Source organism: Convolutriloba macropyga, chromosome 1 (assembly GCF_964194025.1).
Source record: "Convolutriloba macropyga chromosome 1, txConMacr16.3, whole genome shotgun sequence".
NCBI lineage: Eukaryota > Metazoa > Xenacoelomorpha > Acoela > Convolutidae > Convolutriloba > Convolutriloba macropyga.
Window position 1 is genome coordinate 3,904,899 of NC_134468.1, and position 21,567 is coordinate 3,926,465.

Here is a 21,567-nt window from a genome sequence, read left to right on the forward strand (position 1 = left end):
GTTGACTATTTTGATTTTTTTGGCTAAAAACTTCAAAATTAAGCCTTTTCATCAAAAATTGCCCGAAATAAGCTTCTTTAGTCAACTTTGATTAAATTTGCCGGAAGTAAACACCCAAAAACAACTAACACAATCTTTGTACACTATAAAAAGAGCTAGTCCTATTTCCACTTCTTTTGAGAGTAATCTGCAATTAAAGTTAGACCGTTTTCTGCTAAACTTGCTCCATGATTATCAAAAAGCAGCAATTATTTTTGATCTTTTAACTAACAAATTATCTACATCTATAAGATTCGAAACAATTGAGTGTTCTTAATGAACGAACAGCAACAGCAAGCCTGGTTTTGGTCCAATATTGGACTGTTACAATCCAAAAACATATCGGATTGCAATCAGTTGGTCTTTTCTTTAACAAAATCGATGTTAAATAAAGAAAGAACAATTCAAATCGATGCTCACAGTTGATAGCTCCAAATGGCTTCCTAAAAAGTAGCAAATTAATGTATCTAGTTTCTTTACTCGAAAGATTACGGTCGTTTTGACATTTAAAAATGTTTGCTTTTTAGATAAACAATGGCTTATTGAACTTTGACACTATTTTTCCCTTAATTTGGTCAACTCGTAGCTTAGTGTCAGCAAAGAAAAAATGCTTCTTATTCCTCTTCTCTCTACTTGATTAAAATTTAATCTTTTTTGCAGTTTTACGCGTGAGGTTATGGATTTCTGGCTTTAATAGTACTAGATTTCACACTTTTTTCGATTTTTAGGCGTTGGTCCAATTTTCATGTTTTTTTTATCGTTTTGCCACACTATTACATTATTGACAGTTCACATATTACATTATTGGCGCTCAAAATAAGGCACAATTGATTACATTAAAGTCTTTAAAGGCATAGATTACGGTCTTAACGGCTTCGACACCCGCTTCGCGAAGAATTTGGTTGAATTTTTTCTAGTCGTCTTTAACTGTTGTTTCTACTTGGACGCTTTAGTCTTATGAAATTTCCTGCAAAATGACAGGTCTCATTGGCTTTCAATGAAGGAATGAGTGCGCCTAAATTCTGATTTGAGTTGACAGCTGATGGCTTTCATGGCTTTGAAAACAATTGTAGTTGTCGTGGGAAGGTGCAAGAGTACAAAATTTATTGTTTTTAAAGAATTCGTTATGAATTTACTGGCTTCGAAAAAGTAAATTAATTTTTTTTATTTTTGCCTATATTTAATGTTCATTTTGCAGACGAAAGACATATTCTGAACAATTACAGGTCTCAAGCGCTCCCTTTGGACGAAGAAGAGAACCCATTTAATTATTTCATTTTGTAGCTAATGGCTTTCATGACTTTGAAAATAATTGTTTTCGAAAAATAAAAAAGTATTACTTAAATTTGCCATTTTTTCCCTTTTTGTCTACTTGTGACCTAATCTCATTAATCAGAGGTCGCATACCACATTATTAGCGTTCGACGAAGGCTCAATTGAACATATTTGGAGGAGCAAAATATGGCTTTCAGGCTTCGACAGCGTTTTCTAGCAAGTTTTAATTGAGTTTTTGTTTGTTGTCTCTGTTTGTTGTTCCTTTTGTAACCACACAAAAATGAATTATGACAGGTCTTAATGCCATCCTATAGAAGCACATTGGATCATTTTTTGTTCACATGTGCTTCTATAGCTTTGCAGTTTTTTTAGCTTTGCAGTTTTTTGTTCTTTTTAGCTTTGCAGTTTTTTTAACTTTGCAGTTTTTTAGCTTTGCAGTTTTTTTTAGCTTTGCAGTTTTTTGTTCATTTTTGTCTAATTGTTACCGAGCCTTGTCATGGAGTGGTCCCTGATCTTTTCCAGTGAAGTGCATGTTACTTAGTTTAGTTTTAGTTTCATCTGACGCTACTTTGACCTTGTAAGTAAGGTTTCTTTTTTAAAAAAGGACATAAAGTTTTGAATTCAATTAATGTTTTTTGTTATCGTTGTTTGATTTTGTTATTCGTCTTGACTTGCTTTCTTAATAATGGCTGATCTCATCTATCTAATACGGCAGTTTTTTAATCCACTGAGTTATATGCGTTGGAGGCGATCTTTTTGTCCATTCACATTTTTTAAAAAATACTTGAATTTTTAGGTTTTTTTAATCTGTTCCTCATTTGTAGACATTTATGCCAAAAATGCGGATGAGCGGGGTCAGTACTTTATGAGCGAACGCACATTACCGAGCCAACTTGTTGTTTAACGTGTGAAGGCCTAGTCAATTTGTGAAATAAAGATATGCCGCAAACTGGAAAAGATTACCGGGGGATGGGATATGCGGCGACAACTCGATAAGGTAAAGCAACTTCTAAAACTATTAGTAGGACAACTTTCAAATTAGATTTTGCGAAAATTAGGTGAACACCAATTATAACACGTTAAAGGGGCACTTCAAAATCCGCTTGACAAGTCAAGTGTCCCTAACATTTGTCCCCACCAAAAAATGCGTCACAAAATATAGTAAAAAATTTCCGTTTTTTTCAAACTTTGTCTACCAATTCAGTTTCTAAATCAATTCGGTTTTTTCATATTATTGCCCAATGGCTCAATGAAACGTTATGACGCAGTAATGAATACGTTATTTAATAACACATTTTTTATTCTTTATTTTCTTTTTAACACATATGCATGCGGGGAAAATTGTTAGGAAAACTTGACTAGTTCATATTGTCAAGTGGATTTTTAAGTGCCACTCTGAAAACTTTTAAATGTTTGCCCAATTTCCACAAACATTATAAAAAGTTATTTAAAGAGATATTATACAAAGTTGAAAATGTTTGCCCAGTGTCTACAGAATTTTTTTTCGCCTAATCGCGAACTTTCGCCTAATATCCTACGCCCCGATATTACTAACAAAATGAAAAGTTTTCCAAACCTCAATCTCGCTCTGATAATCTTGAATCTTTTCAGCTGTAAGTGTGATCACATTCTCGTCCTTCACGTTGTTTCCTGCTTCTTCAGTCGCTTGGGACAACTCTTCAGCTAATGAAATCGCACGCTGCCAGTTGTCAACTCCTGTGTTGAGTTTCGCCTGACGTTCTTGTAGTTTCTCTGTCAGTCTATCCGCGGTGGCCTGAAAACAATCGCTACATAAAAAACTGAGAATATTTAATTATAATTAACTTGGTTATCATAACTATGGAAATTAATTCAACAGATCAGCATTTCAGTAATTCTAAATTCAAGTGTCCATTTCAAAAACACAGAATTATAAATTTCGATGATATTCAATCTTCAATTTTCCTCAACTTAACCCTGATTTTGATGTCGCCATCTAGCTTTTTGTATATCCATAAGAGCGTAATAAGACTGCTAAGAAATGACACAACTAATATATAACATTTTATGGTTTCCATGAATTATATATATGACTTTTATTAGTGCTAAAATTCAAGTACTTCCACTAAATAGGTAAGTTGAGCTTGAGTTTCTGTAGAAAAAGTATTCCATTGATGGCATTTGCAGATTTTTATTTCCTTTTGGAAGTACTCCTGTATTACATTAAGTCATACCGGGTTTTCAAATGACCAAAAACCTCTGTCACAGGACTGACTGAGGGGTGACAATGAGATTGTAGTTGTTTTCCCTTAGCAAGCGAATCGAGAAATAATCCATTTGTTGGCGTTCCATTTAATCCATGATAACACGATAGCGCACGACTTCTGCGATGCTATTATCCTTTAAACTTATTAATGCCATCTTTCCATTAATCACACGGGAACTTAACTCGTCGTATTAAAACTCGTGGACAAATGTATGTTTTTGGATATATCGATATTTGAAAAAAGAACACAAACGTCACTGACATTCAAGGGTTTGGTAGCTGAGGCGACAGAGATCTTGTTCTTGGACTGAGAAGGCGAGGCAGCCATGTCTTCTATGTTCTTTAGCGAATTCTTGCACCCAGACACACGTTTCATCAGTTCCTAAAAATCAAAATAATTGAAATACATCACGTGACGCTGTTTCTTGGATATTTTGTCTTTGTCTTGAAGAATTAAACGAGCAGCGAAAACTTAACAAAAAAATGTCAAGAAGAGAAACATGGTATGTGAGGTAGTTTTCGCCAAGGGTTGAAAATATAACCAATTCGCTGTCTCAGAATGAGAGAATTGCTGCACATAAAGGTCCGACACCAGGAAGGAAACGTAGCAAAAAAAACAATTGAAAATTCCAAAAGCTGTTACCTTGTTCTTGTCAGCTTTAGCAATCGCTGCATTCTGATCTGAGATCTTTGTCATGCAATCCTCGTCATTGGCCAGTTCCTGTTGACACTCGCTGAGATCCTTAGTGACGGTTTGAACAGTGTCACTGCAGAATGACTCCAAATTCTTCACCTCTTGAGCTGCAAACTCCTGAAATCACGAGTAAGATTCTTAAACTCCCTAGCCATAAACCGACTGATATCTTGGAAGATTCATGCAAGATCTTGCAAGAATCTTGTGAAATAACGTATAATCTTACAAGATCTTGTAAGATAACCGTCATTTGCAAGAATCTTGCAAGATTACCGTCGGAGCTCGCCAAGGGCTGATCAAACCCGCAACCTAATTCCGGTGTTCTCATTTTGCTAAGAAATTTTATGGTTTAATATGTCGTTCGAAAACTGTTTAATGAAATTTCTGGCCGGAAAGAAGCTTAATATTAACAGACAAGAGACGCGACGTTTCAACTCGACATTGAGAGAATTCCTTTGATAAAAATCTCTCCTCATTAGGCTGGATTAGAGCTCTATATGAAATGCCAAAAGCAACATTACAGTTGATCATTGAACCCTAAGAATTATTACTTATCGTGAACCAAACCGCTTGATAGTGCCATCATTTACCTCAAGAACAAATACCCGTGCCGAACTTCGAGTCAATATCAGTACTGGGCAAGTCTAAATCCAAGTCTTATTTCGTTTTTAAGTACTGGGCAAGTCTTAAAACAAGTCTTACAAGTCTTAGCCAAGATTTGGGTAACACTTGCAAGTTGATTCCCAAGTCAAAACCAACTTTTCAAAAAATTTCGAGTGATAGTTTCGAATTCAAAAAAATTTCGCAACGTGCCACGATTTTTGAATTAATTTTTATGCACTTTCTCGGGGGCGCCTGATAACTGACACCAGCTGATAGCAAGTGAACCCATAAACTTTAGAATAATAGCCGACCTTCTCTTTGAGAGTGAGAGACAGTTTGTTGAACCTGTCAGTGACCTCTTTCCACTTGTGTCCGATATTAGAGGGAAGAGTGGCTGACTTCCTGTGGTAATCTGTCTGACAATCTCTCAGTTCACTGTCCACTCTATTCTGTTCACTCTCACACGCGGTCTTCAAAGACTAAATTCAAATTAACACGTTCTATTGACTTGAAAATACGTCACTAAATTTAAAAGACTACAACCGCAGTCAAGCGAAATGTTAAGTGATTTATCGTACACTTATAAACTGAAAAGTTTTGTGTCCTTATTCATATGATGCATCGAATTTGAAACATTAATTAGAAAAAAATTGGCAAATATTTTTTCTCAATCTGCTGAGCAGTTAAACAGATTTCAAATATTGCTGTGAGAGGCAAGAGAATTTCCCCGAGAGTTATGCAAGAATTAATTTTTTGGCAGTAAACTCACATAGCTCTCTAAAAATGACAAAAAAGTCGCACGATGGCAAAGTATTGCAAAAATATATTGGTATTCATTCGCGGATCTTTCACAATCATGGATTTTGTGATATTAAAAGCGATAAAGCTGTAAAGAATACCTGTATTTTTAGTAGCGCATTTGCGGCGGGCGAGTTAGAAGTATCCATCTCAGAGAGAACTTTCTCAGAGGAAGAGATCATCTCCATGAATGAGTCCAGCATATCATTCAAAGACTTCCTCTTGTCCTTTTCACCCTCAAACTCGGATACTTTCTCCTCAACACCGTCTTCACATCTAAGAACATTAGTCGGATCAACAATAATGACAAAAGTTAACACCTCACCATTTAATCACGACTGTTATAAATTAAATCAAGGGGGATTGGCACCAGCTGTGCTTCGCACAGGAACTGCTCCAGCCTACTAATTGAAAACCTTTTCCGTGGGTTACGAGAGAAGAGGAGACAGGAACAATGAGTAATAATTTGAAGTCCCAATGTGGGACAGAAATGAGTTTTTAGTCTCTTATTTCACAATTACCGCAAAAACTGAAAAATTGCTTCACTGTCCGTCCTTTCAAGAAACGAAGAAAGCCATGGGTCAGCAACATTGAATTCCAGGTCTAATCAGAAAATTCAAGGAATTGCAATGCAGAAGTTAAAATTTTTTCAACAAAACTTTCAAAAAGTGCAAACTATAAGTTCTTCCCTTACAACCAAAGAGCCGCAAAAAAACTGTCTTGCTGAGAAATTATCAGCAAAAAATTCTTTTTAAACTCAGAGTTCGACAACAAAATGTAAAAATCCAAATAAGATGAATTTTTTTCTCTGACCACAACAAGGGCTTCGAAAATGTTTTTGAGAGCACATCGGCAAACAGGTGTTATAACCAAGGAATTAGAAAAAAGTAGCTTGACCGTTCTGATGGCTAAAAACGCGACAATGATTTTCGTTAAAACGAACTCAGAGAAAAAAAATTATTTCTGACTCAAAAAGTATGTTATTGTTCATTCACATACTAATAATATACTATTGTTAATTATGTATATAATATTTTCAACGCTAAATAACAAAAAATACCTAAACTATGCATTGCAATTTCAATCCCTTGGATCGTTTTCTCAAGTTTCCAAACTTTGTTTTTTAGGGGTCCAAAATATTCAGGACCTCAATTTGATACTGGGTAGATTCAGCAGCATAAACAAGGTTTTTGAAGACTTACAATAAAATAAAAAATTTTAAAAAAAATTATATGTCAACTTTTAAGTGTTTTTGCTTCTGTTTGTCTCTTATGTGTAAAGCTGATAAATTCAGACAATCGTAAATTTATCGAGATGTATATAGCGAACTGTATATCGTAACATCAAGGCAAAAAAGCACATCTAAATGGCCCGGCAAATCTAGCTGTATCTGCCAGCAGGTATTTTGTCTGAGCCGATTTTCAGCTCAGATTGGTCACCGATACGTTTTCGAAACATAAAAATATTAAGCCTAAAAAGAGCGCAATCGATTCAGTATATTAGTAGGCTCAACGAAAATTATGTTTAACGAACTTTTTCCGAGCTTTCTATGCCAAATAGAACGTATTTTGTGTGCATTTAATCTTTTCGTAAGGCTTACATGGTTAAGAGATTATGACGTAATACTTTCTCGCTCGATAGTGCATTTCAATCCTCGCTGCTCTTTTTATTTACTCAGTAACATCCTCCGGCCCGGAAGAAAATGTTGGGAGGATCGGTACAAGCTTAACGAGTGGGCGGACGAGCGATCCGGATGACGTGCGCAAGACGGCCGAGCGGGCGACGCTGTCGGAGCCGTACCGAAGTTCTTCAATCCTAGCAGTTGGATAGTAACCCCTAGGGTTGCTTTCTTCAACGATCCAAACTAAATCACCGACCTTGAGGTGCTGCTCGGCAGGCGTCTGCCACTTAGATCTACGGTTCAGTGCAGGTACATACTCCTTGAGCCAACGTGCCCAAATTGCATTGGCGTATGACTGTGCACGGGCGTACCGCTTACGATGATCAAACTCGTCGGCGCCAACGATGGACGGAATTCTGGTTACTTGGTTACCGAGTAGAAAATTGTTAGGTGTTATTGCGCCTAGGTCGGACGGGTCGGCGCTTACGGGCGTTAAGGGACGTGAGTTTAGTGCGTATTCGACCAGACAAAAAGTAGTGTTCAACACCTCATCTGTGAGGCGACGCGTACCGAGGATAGTATACAGTACTCTTTTAAAACTACGAACTAACCTCTCCCAGATGCCACCTTGGTGTGGCGCACTGGGTGGATTGAACCTCCACTTAATGCCCTTATTGGCAAGTTTGGCAGCGATGTTAAGCGCATTCCATTTTTCCACACATTCACGGAGCTCTTTCTCCGCTCCAATGAAGTTCGTACCATTATCCGACCAAATAATAGCAGGAGTGCCCCGACGGGAGACGAACCGCTCCACTCCCATTACACAGGAACTAGTGTCCATGGACGGGACAACTTCAACATGGACAGCACGAGTAGTGAGACAAGTGAAAAGAAATCCCCACCTCTTCTCGGTAGTCCGACGAACTGTGACGTAGAATGGGCCGAAGTAATCAACCCCGGTGTTGGTAAAGGGAGGAGACTGGTATGCGAGTCTCTCCTTTGGGAGGTCTGCCATGATAGGTTGAATGGTTGCTGCACGGAACTTTCTACACAAGACGCAGTTTGATTTGATGGAACGCAGTGTAGAACGTAGTTTTAGGATGGCATAACGTTCTTGTACCTTTGACCTTAAGTAATCGATGCCCTGATGATGGTTCTTCAAATGAGTATGCCGCAGAAACAGTTTAACAAAAGTATGACGCGCATCCAGCACGATAGGATGCCTAGTGTCAAAGTCAGTTTCCACTAGCCGTCGGAGTCGACCAGAGGAACGGATGAGACCATGAGGTCCAATAAACGGAGTAAACTGAGCAATGCGGCTGCTCTTCTTAACGGATTTGTTGTCAAGAAGATCCTTTCTTTCAGTATTAAAGGACTCTCCTTGAACCAAGTACTGGAGATGACGCTCGGCTTCGTCAAGCTCAACAGGGTCGGCTATGCTGCCGTCTACGGTACGGTAACTTTCATGAGATGGTAAAAGACGGAGCACATATGCGGTGACACGAAGTAATTTTTGATAAGAACTGAACTTATCAAACGGGATTAGATTAATACTTTGTTCCTTAGGGGGCTTGGTTACGGATGCGGCTAAAGATGAGATGGAGTCATCATCTTGTTCCTTGGTTACAGCGCCGAGCTTGATGTTATCAACGACGTCAGTATTTGGTACAAAAGGGAATTGCTTAGTTCTCAAGAAGTCAGGGCCCCTCACCCAGCTACTTGATTGCAAAACTTCAGCGGACATACCACGCGTGCCGGCATCTGCCGGATTATCACAAGTGGCGACGTGGTTCCATTGGTCAACGCTGGTGTTCTCCAGGATTTCACTAACACGATTTGCAATGAAGATGGGGTGTTTGTTTGTTGAGTTTATCCACTGCAAGACGATGGTACTATCTGTCCACATAAAAACTTTGTCCACAGTAACCGTTAATGCTCGACAGATTTCCCTTTTTAAACGGGCAGCGAGGAGAGCGGCTTGTAATTCTAACTTAGGAACTGTCATTACCTTCATAGGTGCAACACGGGCCTTGCCCAAGACAAACGACAGCTCTGTTATAATCTCCCCGGAGTTGCAAGTTACTTGAGCCCTAAGGAAACCTACTGCACTGAATACGTCTTGCGAGCTATCACCAAACATGTGGAGTTCAAGATGTTGGAATGGTCCTGAAAAGTAACTTCTCGGTATAGTGATCTCAGCTAACCGCGGCAGTTCAATACACCAGGCAAGGAAACTATCAACTGTGTCTTTAGGTAACTCGTCATCCCAACTTTGTCCATTGACACGCCAAATGTCTTTCAAGATTAACCGAGCACCAACGGTAAACGGTGCGACAAGACCAATTGGGTCGTAGACCTTCGACACTAGACTTAAGACCAAGCGCTGTGTTAAACTTTTTGTGATGGTGCTGTTAGTACCCCTACTCACAACCAGAGTATCGTTGTTGTGATCCCACTTAAGTCCAAGCACGTGCATTGATTCCTCCTTGGATGAAACGATGACCTTCGGTTCAGTGGATTGAGCAGACCCATCAATTCGGTCAGCCAGATCTGGTACATTGCTTACAAACTTAGTAAGCTTGAACCCACCTAAATGGAGAAGATGTACCAATTCCTTCGACCTAGTGAGGGCCCTCTCGGGGGATTCCACTGAGTCTAAGTAATCGTCCATGTAGAAGTTCTCAAGGACGGCTTTTGCAGCTTCTGGGTACTCCTTAGCATTATCACTTGCCGTGCGTTGAAGTGCGTAGTTGGCGCAGGTGGGCGAATCTTTTGCACCAAAGATGTGGCGCTTATACTGGTGTACCACAACATTTGATGTGGGGTCCTCCCGCCACAAAAAGCGCAATGATGGCTGATCACATGGTAACACTCCAACTTGGAGGAACATTCCCTCGATGTCGGCGGATACGGCAAATGGATGTTGTCTGAACCGTAGGAGTACATAGATTAGGTTTTGCAGTAGGTCAGGTCCGGTGAGTAATGACTTATTAAGAGATGCGCCATGGAATTTTGCTGCTCCGTTTAGTACCCTACGAACCTCGCCCGGCTTGTTCGGGTTAACAACCGGATGGTGTGGTAGGTACCACTCTCGTTCCGAGCGACTTTCCACCTTATGAGCATCTTTGACCCTTACTACGTAGCCTTGGTCTAAGTCTTCTTTGATGGTACTCGAGTACTTTTCCCTTAATGTCTGATCTTTCGTGAGCCGCTTTTCCAAAGACTTTAATTGAACAAGCGCTGAGAAATAATTGTTGGGCAGTTCGATGTTATCTTCAGCCCATAGCATTCCGACATCGTACCTTTTTCCATTATGCACGGTGGTGTTTTCAAGAATTTCATGCGCACGTGCATCCGAGGCGGATCGTGGGTCTACTTGCTTAAGTGCGCCGTACGACTCCATGTCGTACCAAGATTTTACCTGACTAGCGAGTTCAAAATCCTGCTCCATATTAGCTTTGAAACAAGTCGAGACTAAACCTGAAGAAGACGGTAGGGGGCCGCTTAGAACCCAACCTATGGGCAAGCGAACAGCGAAGGGCGAGGACTTCTCGTCGGCAGCGAAGTACTCTAACGGGCGGATGGCATGATACACATCCTGTCCAAGTATCATCTCGATGTTTCCATAGCAATATGTAACCGGGTTTAGAACTGCTAGGTGCGGGTATGTTTCCTGAAGTGCTTTAATGTTAATGACATCGGCACCTACATTCAAATTTTGCTTTACGTAAGGGCTGACTTTAAATGGTTCAAATGCTTGGTTGTCGCGTGGTGTTACAATTAGTTCAACTAACTTAGTGTCTACGACCTCCTCGGTATTTATACCCTTGACTGTTAATTTCAATGCTGTACCGTGCAAACCAAGTCTATTTGCAAGATCATTGGACACCCAAGAGTTACTGCAAGCGGTATCACACAAAACTAAAGCCGTGGTATCTTTACCGGAGGAGCTCTTCAACTGTAATTCAGTCACCTGAAGGAGGCCTTTCACATTACTCACAGATGACAAAGTAGTGGTCTTACTCGATGATTGGACACTAGGAAGTTTACTTTGATTTGCGCCAGCATTAGAATTAATGTTGTTGTTGTTTGAAGGGGATTTTGGTGGATACACCCTCTCAGCTCCATGAAGAAGTGTGTTATGGGAGCTGTTGCAACCGTCCTTCCTGCATTTCCTGGGATTTGGGCATTGCCTAAACATATGCTTTTCTCTCAAACATGAGAAACACAGTTTTGCTTCAGCCACTACCTTTGCTCGCTGAGTGGGAGACTTTTCTTTAAATACCCTACACTCCCAGATGCGGTGGATACCTTTACACACAATGCAGCGAGGGGTTGCAGGCGTTGCCGATGTTGAGGCTGGTCTCTGAGTGCCCTTAGTTTGTGTATTAGCAGCAAAAGTTCTTGAGGCAACTTTGGTCTTTACTACTGAGTTGGTGTTATCCTCAGTTCTTGCCTTCGATGAAGTTTGTTTCATTAAATCATGTGCCTCGGCCTTCTCCTTCAACCAATCGTTGAAGTCAAGGAGTGTTGGCTTAACCCAATGTTTCTTCACTGTGAAGAGTGACCAGGATTCTTTCAGATTGGGCGGCAATTTTTGCACAGCCGTGTTGAGAAGTGAGGCGCTCTTAAGGTCTGCGTCATATGAAAGTGATTTAAAGACTCCAACAAGACTTGAAATTGTTGCAGAATAGTTTATGATGTTATCACTATTGTGCATCTTTAGTGGTGGAAAAGAGCTGAGTTTTTCTAAATGTGCACTGACTACTGCCTGTGGTTGGCCAAATTTACGTTCGAGTGTCCTAAGTGCGTCCTTGTACATTACACCGCAGTATGCGAACTCAGCGATGGCGGTTTTAGCTTTTCCAGTTACAAGAGTTTTTAAGTATGTTAACTTGACATCATCAGTCAAGGACTGTGCGTCTATGGCGCTTTTAAATTGTCCGAACCATTCGTGCCACTGCAGGGGATCACCATTGTATTGTGACAACTTCCACTCGGGCAGTGGATCGTTCTTCTTACAAGTAATTGCGTCCGCCAACTGCTTTATCAAATCCGCAGAGTCCAAAGAAGGAGCCGAAGGTGTGGGATGCGGCGGGCCACCCCAACACAACGGGTTCGGAACGGTAGCTCCATACGTTGGCGGAATGATCGGAGTGACAAAGGTGGGGGCGGTACCTGTGGAAGAACTAAATGGATTCGCTTACATGAAGTCTGATGTTACGTAATTTTGAGCGCCTGCTGCTGCTTGTGCATGAGGGGAGCGGTGCGATGTAGATATATGAGGGTTGATTAACGGGGCCGGTTGTACGGTGTATAAATTTGCAGATGTACGTACAAGTGGTAATGCATTAGGTGGGACTGCTGCTGGAAAACGCCAGACATTTGGATCTGGAGGAACAGGAGGTGCGTGGGTTATGGGCACAAAGTTTTGGGGCTGAAAACTCTTTTGTGGAGGTGGTGGATGATTTAATTGAGGCACGAAATTGTTTGCGGAAGAAATGAATGGTGCAGGAGGAGAATGGGGTAACAGATTGACATTATTCGCCACGGGGTTAGTGGCTTGTAGTGGGAGTGCTTGTGGCGGCGAAGGAGGAAAGCGGAATGCTGGTGGGATTAACGGAAAATTCGGTGGTGCGGGGTTTAGGACGGGGGATGGAGGGGCTGGTACATTTATGTGTGCTTGTTGCGGATTAAGTGCTAGCGGAGCATTACAAGTGTGTTTAAAGGTAGTGAACGCGAAGGGCTGACTAAATTCAACTGTACCGGCATGCTCGACCTGCGAGGGAATTGATGATCTAACTGTAAACCATCGAAGTGCATTGTTGCTTGAGACAGTTGTCGGGCTGTGTTTGTGGCGTTTAGTTGAGTTGGCATACCAAAGTTTATTGGTGGTGATGGAGGCGTATATTGAGGATGTCGCTGCTCTTGCATGATAATGTTTGCAACATGTGAATCGTTGGTTACATTGGTTCTACTACTTGGTTCATGGACAGGGAGGTTGATGTTGGCCTCAACTTGACCATGTGTATTGAGATTGAAGTGTGAGTTTGGTAGTTGAGCTGAAGAAGGTCGTTAGACAATTGCTTGGTTGGATAGGGCGATGGAACCAGAAAAGTGCAAACTTGGTTCGTTTGCAACATCTGCCATGTTCCCGGCCGGTGACGAATTAATCCAATCTTGAACAAGTTTTTTGCTCTTGACTGAACTTCTTTCCGTAAAGAGCCCACTCATTTTGCCTGTACCAGACCCGTCTGCTGATGATTTTGTCATCAACTCAATTTCCTCAAGGGCTGCAGCAGCTACTTCCTTGCGATGATCCTCCTCAAGCTGCTCAATTTCCAATTCCCGCAATTTTGTTTGTTTTTCAATTTCGAGACGCTGTCTAGCAATGCGAAGCTTTGCTTCATGTTGTTTCTCAAGTTCCTCCCTTTTGAGTCTAGATAGTTCTAAGTCTCGTTGACGCTGACTTGATCTTTTTGAGGAAGTCATATATGAACTTGATTTTGAATGGTGAGAGGTATACTGCTCTGCTGTCTCTTTGTCATGGACCGAATTGATATACCCTCGAGCAGCAGCAATGAACTCATCAGTTTTCTTTGTTACAGTCTCTAACCATTTTTCAAGGTTCTTACAGGCAGCATCGGGATTTTCAGTCTTTTGTGCCAGATCAAAGAGCTCTTCATTTTTATCAACTACTCTAATAAAAGCGTCTTTGCACTTCACAAGCAGACGTTCGATCTTAACTTTCCTGTCTTGCTTATCAACAGCATTGTTAATTTCACCATAGATGTTATTAAGTTCAGCCTCTAATTTTGCCCTCGCACTATAAAGTTTGTTGAATTTGTCCTGCAAAGTTGTCATGGTCTTAAGATAAGGATCTTATGAAAACAGGAACCACAAGTTTAATTTAGTACTAATATAGAGAACACACACATGCAACAGCACAACACAAATGGGTTATACCGAACCCTAGTGTGACGGTTTGCCTAGCAAACCGCCAAGGAGCAAAGATGTTCGTCGAGTACAATAGTACCCGGCGAAAGAAAGAAAGAACGGTGCGCAGGAAGCGCGAAACGGGACAGGACGGGGGACGGGACGGACGGGAAGAGACGCCGAACGAATAACGCACGACGCAACGGGAAACCGGACGGACAAACGGGAGCGTCGGGCGAATGGCGCGCGACGAAACGGGAAAACGGCACGGGCGGGTCGGAAACGTCGGGCGGATGGCGCGCGACGAAAGGGGAAAACGGCACGGGCGGGGCGGAAACGTCGGGCGGATGGCGCGCAACGAAACGGGAAAACGGCACGGGCGGGGCGAAAACGTCGGGCGGATGGCGCGCGACGAAAGGGGAAAACGGCACGGGCGGGGCGGAAACGTCGGGCGGATGGCGCGCGACGAAACGGGAAAACGGCACGGGCGGGGCGGAAACGTCGGGCGGATGGCGCGCGACGAAATGGGAAAACGGCACGGGCGGGGCGAAAACGTCGGGCGGATGGCGCGCGACGAAACGGGAAAACGGCACGGGCGGGGCGCAAGCCACAAGCAAGGAGGCGGGAAGATCGATGCTAGCAGACCACAGCAACAAACTCAACCAAACAAGCTAGCCGTAACTCCAGAATAAACTTAAGTCACACCCTAGAAAGAAGGAGAGGGGCTACTGCCAGGTAAACTAGCACAACCCATTATGGGGCTTTATTAACGGCATCAAAACATCAAACATGAAACAATTTACGGCAACAGTGTAGTATAACCAAAAGTCGAAAAGGTCAGGAACTTTACTAGCCGTAACTCCAGAACAAACTTAAGTCACACCCTAGCAAACCACCCTACCCAGACAACAAAAGTGCATACTACAAAAATTAATAAAGCTACAACAAATTGCTAGCAAACCAGTGTGGTGAAAGTCACGAAACAAACCAGCCGTAACTCAAGAATGAACTTAAGTCACACCCTAGCAAGGAATGAGACTACACAACAAACCAGCATACTAGCAGAGAGAAATTTTACTACAGTAGAAACTCAACATACATCATACAACAGATAAACGGGGGATAGAAGGAAACAAAGTGACAAGGAAACAAAAGGACGGAAGCGGAAAATGAAATCAGATAACCTGCGGAAAACGGACGGTTGTGAAAAACTCGAAGAATGGGGAGAGCGAAACGTTTAGTAAAGCGCTATCGGAGAGAACCAACCACAAACTAACCCGTAACTCGTGAGTTAACTAAGTCACACCGCCAGTCAGCGGGTAGACTCCCACAACAGCGCAAGACTAAGTGACATTCAGGTTATCAAAGGCTTGTGTGAGTTCCGCCTCCTCGAACGCATGACGGGTGCGAAGCGTTTTACGACGGCGCTTTGAAAGTTTCTTCGGTCGGGAGCCTGTTATCAAGGACCGGAGGTTGTTCTTATGAGCTAAGACTATAGTGAGTGTTTTCAGCTCAAGCGCAGGCCTTTGGTGTAATGCTCTGTACTCTTTAAGTAAACTAAGATCTTTCTGTTTACGTTTAGACACAATGTCTTTCACTAAATGGATGGTAACTAGAGTACTACGCTTGAGCTGATTGTAAATATCAGGAGTTCCCTCTCTGGGGCAATACACTATAGCTTCTATGCGCTCCTGATACTTTTCAAGCACTTCAATAAGCTGCGAAGGTGTTAAAGGCTTATTGTTGTTACTGCGATGACGGGACAATGAATTGTTCACCACATCATGCCATATAACTAGCCTCTTTTTATCACGGAAGAATTGACTCAATTGAAATTGCGCGGTTTTTCGGATTTTCAAAGCGTTAGGATTAAAACTCAGACCCGGTAATGCGTAAATTCCTTTTTTATAATGGTCTTGTAACGCTTGAGGCAAAGTTTTTATGGCGTGATGAAGTGAACTTGCAGCTAATATGAAAACCATATAATGTTTTTACAACATAATTGATTTGAGTTTTGCTCAAACTCCGAACCTTGACGTTAAATGCACGATTTTTACGAGTTACCAAGAATAAGCGCTGATTTGTAAAAAAAACTTGAATTGTTTTTCCAAATTTGAAAAACTTGACCAAATTGTTCTTCTTTTTCTTTCAAATTGACAAATTTATGCAATTATTGCATCCCGGATTAACAACCTTTTTCTATAAACCTCTAAAGAATTTTTTCACAATTGGTCAAATTTTTCAAACTTGTTTTTTTTTGCTTCGCGTGATTTTATTTCGTTCCAATAACTATTATTTAGCCCGATTTGGTCAGTTCCAAATTTTTGACCAAAAATTTTCAAATTCGATGTTTTTTTTTCAAGGAAAAAAAAATATATATAGGGATGGGTTATTGGTGACCGGTGAACACGAAAAAATTTGCTATATGGGATAGGAAATGGGTTCTGGGAGGCTAGATTTGCCGGTCTCGAATATAAATATAGAGCATCAAGATTTCAAGTAACAAAGTTTTAGTTTGGACAGTTCTTACAGTTTTTTTTGCTGTTGTGTCAAAATCTCCTCACACAGGTAAAAAAGAAGCCCTCAGGTTGGTGTATATTGTATGTTCGCCTGAATGTGACCACATTCCGGGTTTCAGCTCTCCCAGGACAACACTCAATGTCCACTTCTCCCAGAAACTCACCATCAACTTCAAACTCCAATCTAAATCCTTTAAAATGTTAGGGTTTCAAATTGTTAGTTAGGATAGTCACCTCCTTGTACAACGATCACACGGATGCCACTTGAGAAATGTTTTGTTCAAACCTTCCTTCATCCGGTGTGTGAATTGTGTAATTCTGTCTGCTGATGAAATGTGTAGGTAAAACCAAATTATGTCGATTAACTCAAAATTACACCTAGTTGGCGCCTAGTTGACTGGAACCACTAGATTTGATATACTTCCCAACATCGATGCGAATGGTCATAAAATGTCGCGGTTGTCACCTCTGATCGAGTCAATAATCAAACCAGCGCTCGATGTAAGTTGAGGAAACTATTTTGCCATTTAACTTTTGCTGCGGTAATACGGGGGTCGTGGCAACAAAATAAAGCTGATAAATTCAGACAATCGTAAATTTATCGAGATGTATATAGCGAACTGTATATCGTAACATCAAGGCAAAAAAGCACATCTAAATGGCCCGGCAAATCTAGCTGTATCTGCCAGCAGGTATTTTGTCTGAGCCGATTTTCAGCTCAGATTGGTCACCGATACGTTTTCGAAACATAAAAATATTAAGCCTAAAAAGAGCGCAATCGATTCAGTATATTAGTAGGCTCAACGAAAATTATGTTTAACGAACTTTTTCCGAGCTTTCTATGCCAAATAGAACGTATTTTGTGTGCATTTAATCTTTTCGTAAGGCTTACATGGTTAAGAGATTATGACGTAATACTTTCTCGCTGGATAGTGCATTTCAATCCTCGCTGCTCTTTTTATTTACTCAGTAACAATGTGAGCAACCGGTTTTCTTCTGGCCTATCGGTTGTTTGTTTGTTACATTTGGGCACAAAAAATGCTTTAAAACCGAAGTAATTAAAGAATAAATTAAGACATCAATGAATTTTGCAAGTTTTGTTTTTTGTCCTTTTTTTCCGAGTTAGAGTCGGCAGGTCAAATTTGCATCTAAAATAGCATGTTACATTAAAGTGTTAGAGCTTTATTTTTCAAATACAATAACTTCAGGAAAACGTTTATTATTTTTGCTGAACTTCAAGTTTTTTTTTTAGTTTTTGCCTGTCACTGCTTGTCTGCTATACGCGCCAGAAGACTTCCATTCGTAACCATGTGCCCTGGTTTTTTTTAAAAAATAGTGAGCAAATTTTATTTGTCAACACTTTATCGCCAAAGTATCTAAGATTTAATTGCTTTTAGTTTTTCTTTAAATTTAGGAGCTTTCGATTAACAGTTTTTTTGAAATCTTGTTGACTTCTCCGGTTTGTTTCACTCTTTGCTCATTCCGCTCAACGTTATTTTAAAGTTATTTTAAACAGCAGTTGCTCAGCACAACAATCTAAAATGGACCAACTCAGTTTCGAAAAATTATATCAAATAGAAGTCCATAAAGCAAAATTTTAAAAACGCTCTGTTTGAACCTGGATCCAATAAATGACAGGTACCAAGTCCATTTCTGACTGCTACTGACACTAAACCATATATCCCCTTATTAAGAAACATTTGAATGTCCAAGATCAAAATCCAATCCAAATGGCGCTTAATTTGACATCGTTTCTGGAAAACGATCATTTTTCTGATCTCAAACGGGGTAAATGGTAGCAATGGCGACTTTTAACTGGAAAACGTCGGGGTATGTTCCACTTATTCCATTTCAAGCAAATAGAAATATTGCAGTAACACTTCACTTTTAGAGGCATTGGTTGTAACCAAACGTTATTTCCGATTACAGGCATTTTAATTCAAAGTATAAATTAACTTAATTTTTTGTTCAATAAAAACAATTACTTGAAATGGTATCCAAAACTGATTGTTGAACCCAAACTACACTCTCCTTTTTATGTATCTGTCATCACAAGTACAAAGAGATGACATCGTATCTTTTCATGGAATTAAAAGTACTCTACTTGACTAAAGTAAAATTTTCAAAAAAAAAAACAAAAAAATTGATACATTTTCCTGCAATTTTTAAACTCAAAATTCTAATATCTTAGTTTTCTCTGATTCTTGTATTGATCTATTTTTTTAAAATTCATATATTCATTTTTCATCTGCCTTATTTTTGGTGAGAGAATTTACATTTAGCATTTTCTAATTTATCGAAAGTGTGTTTAAGCACACAGGGTACACATAAAGCGTGAAAACGTTGGAAACAGACAAATTCTTGAAAACTTCAAACCTCAATTTCTACTCGAGAAAACATAGCCGGCAGATTGCCGGAATAGCTGCGAAATAGACTTGCGTGCCGTAAAATACAGATGGAAAAAGATACAGAAGTGAGTTGATAATAGTTATCGCCGCCGCCTATAAAACTTACAAGTCTATTTCAAAGGAGGTTGTTTTTGGGTGCAAAAAAATTTTCCCTGTCGCGTCTCGAACCGGCGATCTCCGGATTAACAGCCAGTCGCCTTAACCACTCGGCTGTCGGGCCATACAATCTGTTTTCTTACAATCAACTTCGTTTTAGGAACAGATTCTGTTTCTGAATAACCGCAATTTAGGTCACGCAGAAAGCGTGAAATCAAGCGCGAAAAAGCTATTTAAGCAGTGACGAGACAGAATGTTCTAGAACAAATGTAAAACGAAAATGAAGCGTCAGACGACGAAACAAAAAACATAGCAGGACAAGTCCTGACGTACAATTCAAAGAATTTTCATTGAGTAAACAGAAAACCTAGACCAAGAATGGACTATGAGTGAATTGAGACAACCATTTTTTAAAAAAAATCAGATCAAAAAATAAGAAAAAAAACTGAAAATCAATGTTAAAATGCCGCATGTGATAAAAAACCACTAGCGAGAAATGAAAATTCAATTCAAACAAAAAACTAGGCCTAGAATGAGCTGTGAATGGATTGGGAAAACCATTTAGAAAAAAATCCGATCCAAAAAATCGAAGAAACAGTAAAAATCAGAGTGAAATTGCCGCATGTGAACAAAAAACCACTACCGATAAACCGAACTTTTGTTCAAACACCATTTTCTCACTCTACTTTAAAATTAGAGCGAAAAAAATTCACGCCGCAAATCCACTCGCTTTTTCGCTCCATTTCCTGTTTCGGCGTGACCAAAATCACCACTCCAATTTGACTTCAAAAATCATGAAAATGTGTGAACAGATCTTAAAAAAAAAAAGACAGCGCCCCAATACAATTCAAATTCTTTGAATTGTAAAAAACCAAGAGCACCGCAATATAGCTACGCTCAGCTTACAGCTTCGCAGCTATAATAAAAAATATTGAAAGTCTTTTGAGCGATCAATTCACTTTTCAAAGAGATTTTCAATGGTAACATCTCTCCGCAAAAGAAATCGATCGGCCATCATTAACTAATTAATTTAAAACATGGTAGTTTGGAGGTTGGAACAATTACGCAATTTTGGTTAGTTGTCTATCGCTCTTTGAAACATTGATAACTGTGGCTCTTCGCGTCAGCTATACCTTGTCAATTTTAAGTGAAAGTTCGATTTAGTGATATGAAAGCGTTTCCTAAAGCGTTTTTAACCAAGAATTTAGTGTTCATTTTGAACTGGTTTTCGGTTTATACGAGCCAGCATATCTGTTAAAAATGCTGCGATAAAAATCAGATTTAGCCTACGAAAGATCATACCGTGCAAAAGTCTGTTTGAGCTCTTTCAGAGCGCTATTCACATCACATTTCGGCACTTTGCTGTTAAATTTGCTCAGCGATTCTTTCACAGAATTTTCCAGACTACTCAATTGTTCATTTGTTGAATGTATGTCCTCTGTTAACCCTGCAAGTCGGCCTGACTGAGTTAAAATTTCAGCATCGTCGCAAATTGCTGCTGGTTTTGAAACTGCTTTCGACTGAATCGACCGAATATTGGAGTGAATCGAGTCTTGCTGTTTCGTGAAATTGTGAACAAAATCAGCGAGCCAATCAAGGTCACATGACATAGCCTCTAGCTGAGTTTTGACGTCATTGAGGTTTTCATTTCGTGACGTTTGTTGCTGTGCCAATAGGGATTGGGCTGACTCGTCGGAAGATTCTAGGATAATGTTTGACCTATCTTGCAAATCGGACGCCATTTTGTTGCATCGTTTCTGTTCATCGACCAGAATCTGCATAAATCAAAGAAATCATTGGATACTTAACTAGGAATTATTTTCTCATGCTGGTATTTGAAACCCATGTCAAAACACTCACGTGCACATTTTAAAATGCCGAAAGTCTGCAGTGCCAGAAGTTAAAATGCCAGAAGTTGCTACTTAGCCAGAAGTTGACTTCCGTTGACTTTCGTCATTTTAAAACGTACGCGTTTCGTGTTTTAAGCATGGTTACGTGACTCGAAATTCTGAAATATCTCGAACTGCTTCGCGGTTCTCGATAAACGCCAGAAGTTCTCAGTGACTTCAAGCAGAGTCACGTAACCATTAATTCACGACTCCTGGTAAATCGTAAAGTTAGTCAGAGTTAAATTAACAATGCATAGAACATGCCGAGAAATACTTAAATGATATCTCCCAATTTAAAAGAACAAATCTATCCACAATCTCTCATGTTACTTATAATCCCATTATTTAAAAATAAAATGAATTGAAACTCAATCGAAACTTTAGAATGATTTTTAGGAAAACACAATCCCCAGCTAAAGGTCGCTTCTTAAGAAAAATATAAGT

The 21,567-nt window shown here is 40.2% G+C and overlaps 1 protein-coding gene across 1 annotated transcript in view; it reads right to left on the bottom strand.

Moving 5' to 3' along the window:
- LOC142344447 (uncharacterized) overlaps positions 1-21,567 on the bottom strand; it is a 251,125-nt gene that overhangs the window by 37,500 nt on the left and 192,058 nt on the right. Inside the window, exons 58-63 of the mRNA XM_075396101.1 lie at positions 20,537-21,009; positions 5,756-5,930; positions 5,168-5,335; positions 4,203-4,370; positions 3,822-3,941; positions 2,891-3,088 (exon numbers count right to left, since the gene is read on the bottom strand). Coding sequence (XP_075252216.1) covers positions 2,891-3,088; positions 3,822-3,941; positions 4,203-4,370; positions 5,168-5,335; positions 5,756-5,930; positions 20,537-21,009 — 1,302 coding nt within the window. The remainder of the gene's footprint in view (positions 1-2,890; positions 3,089-3,821; positions 3,942-4,202; positions 4,371-5,167; positions 5,336-5,755; positions 5,931-20,536; positions 21,010-21,567) is intronic.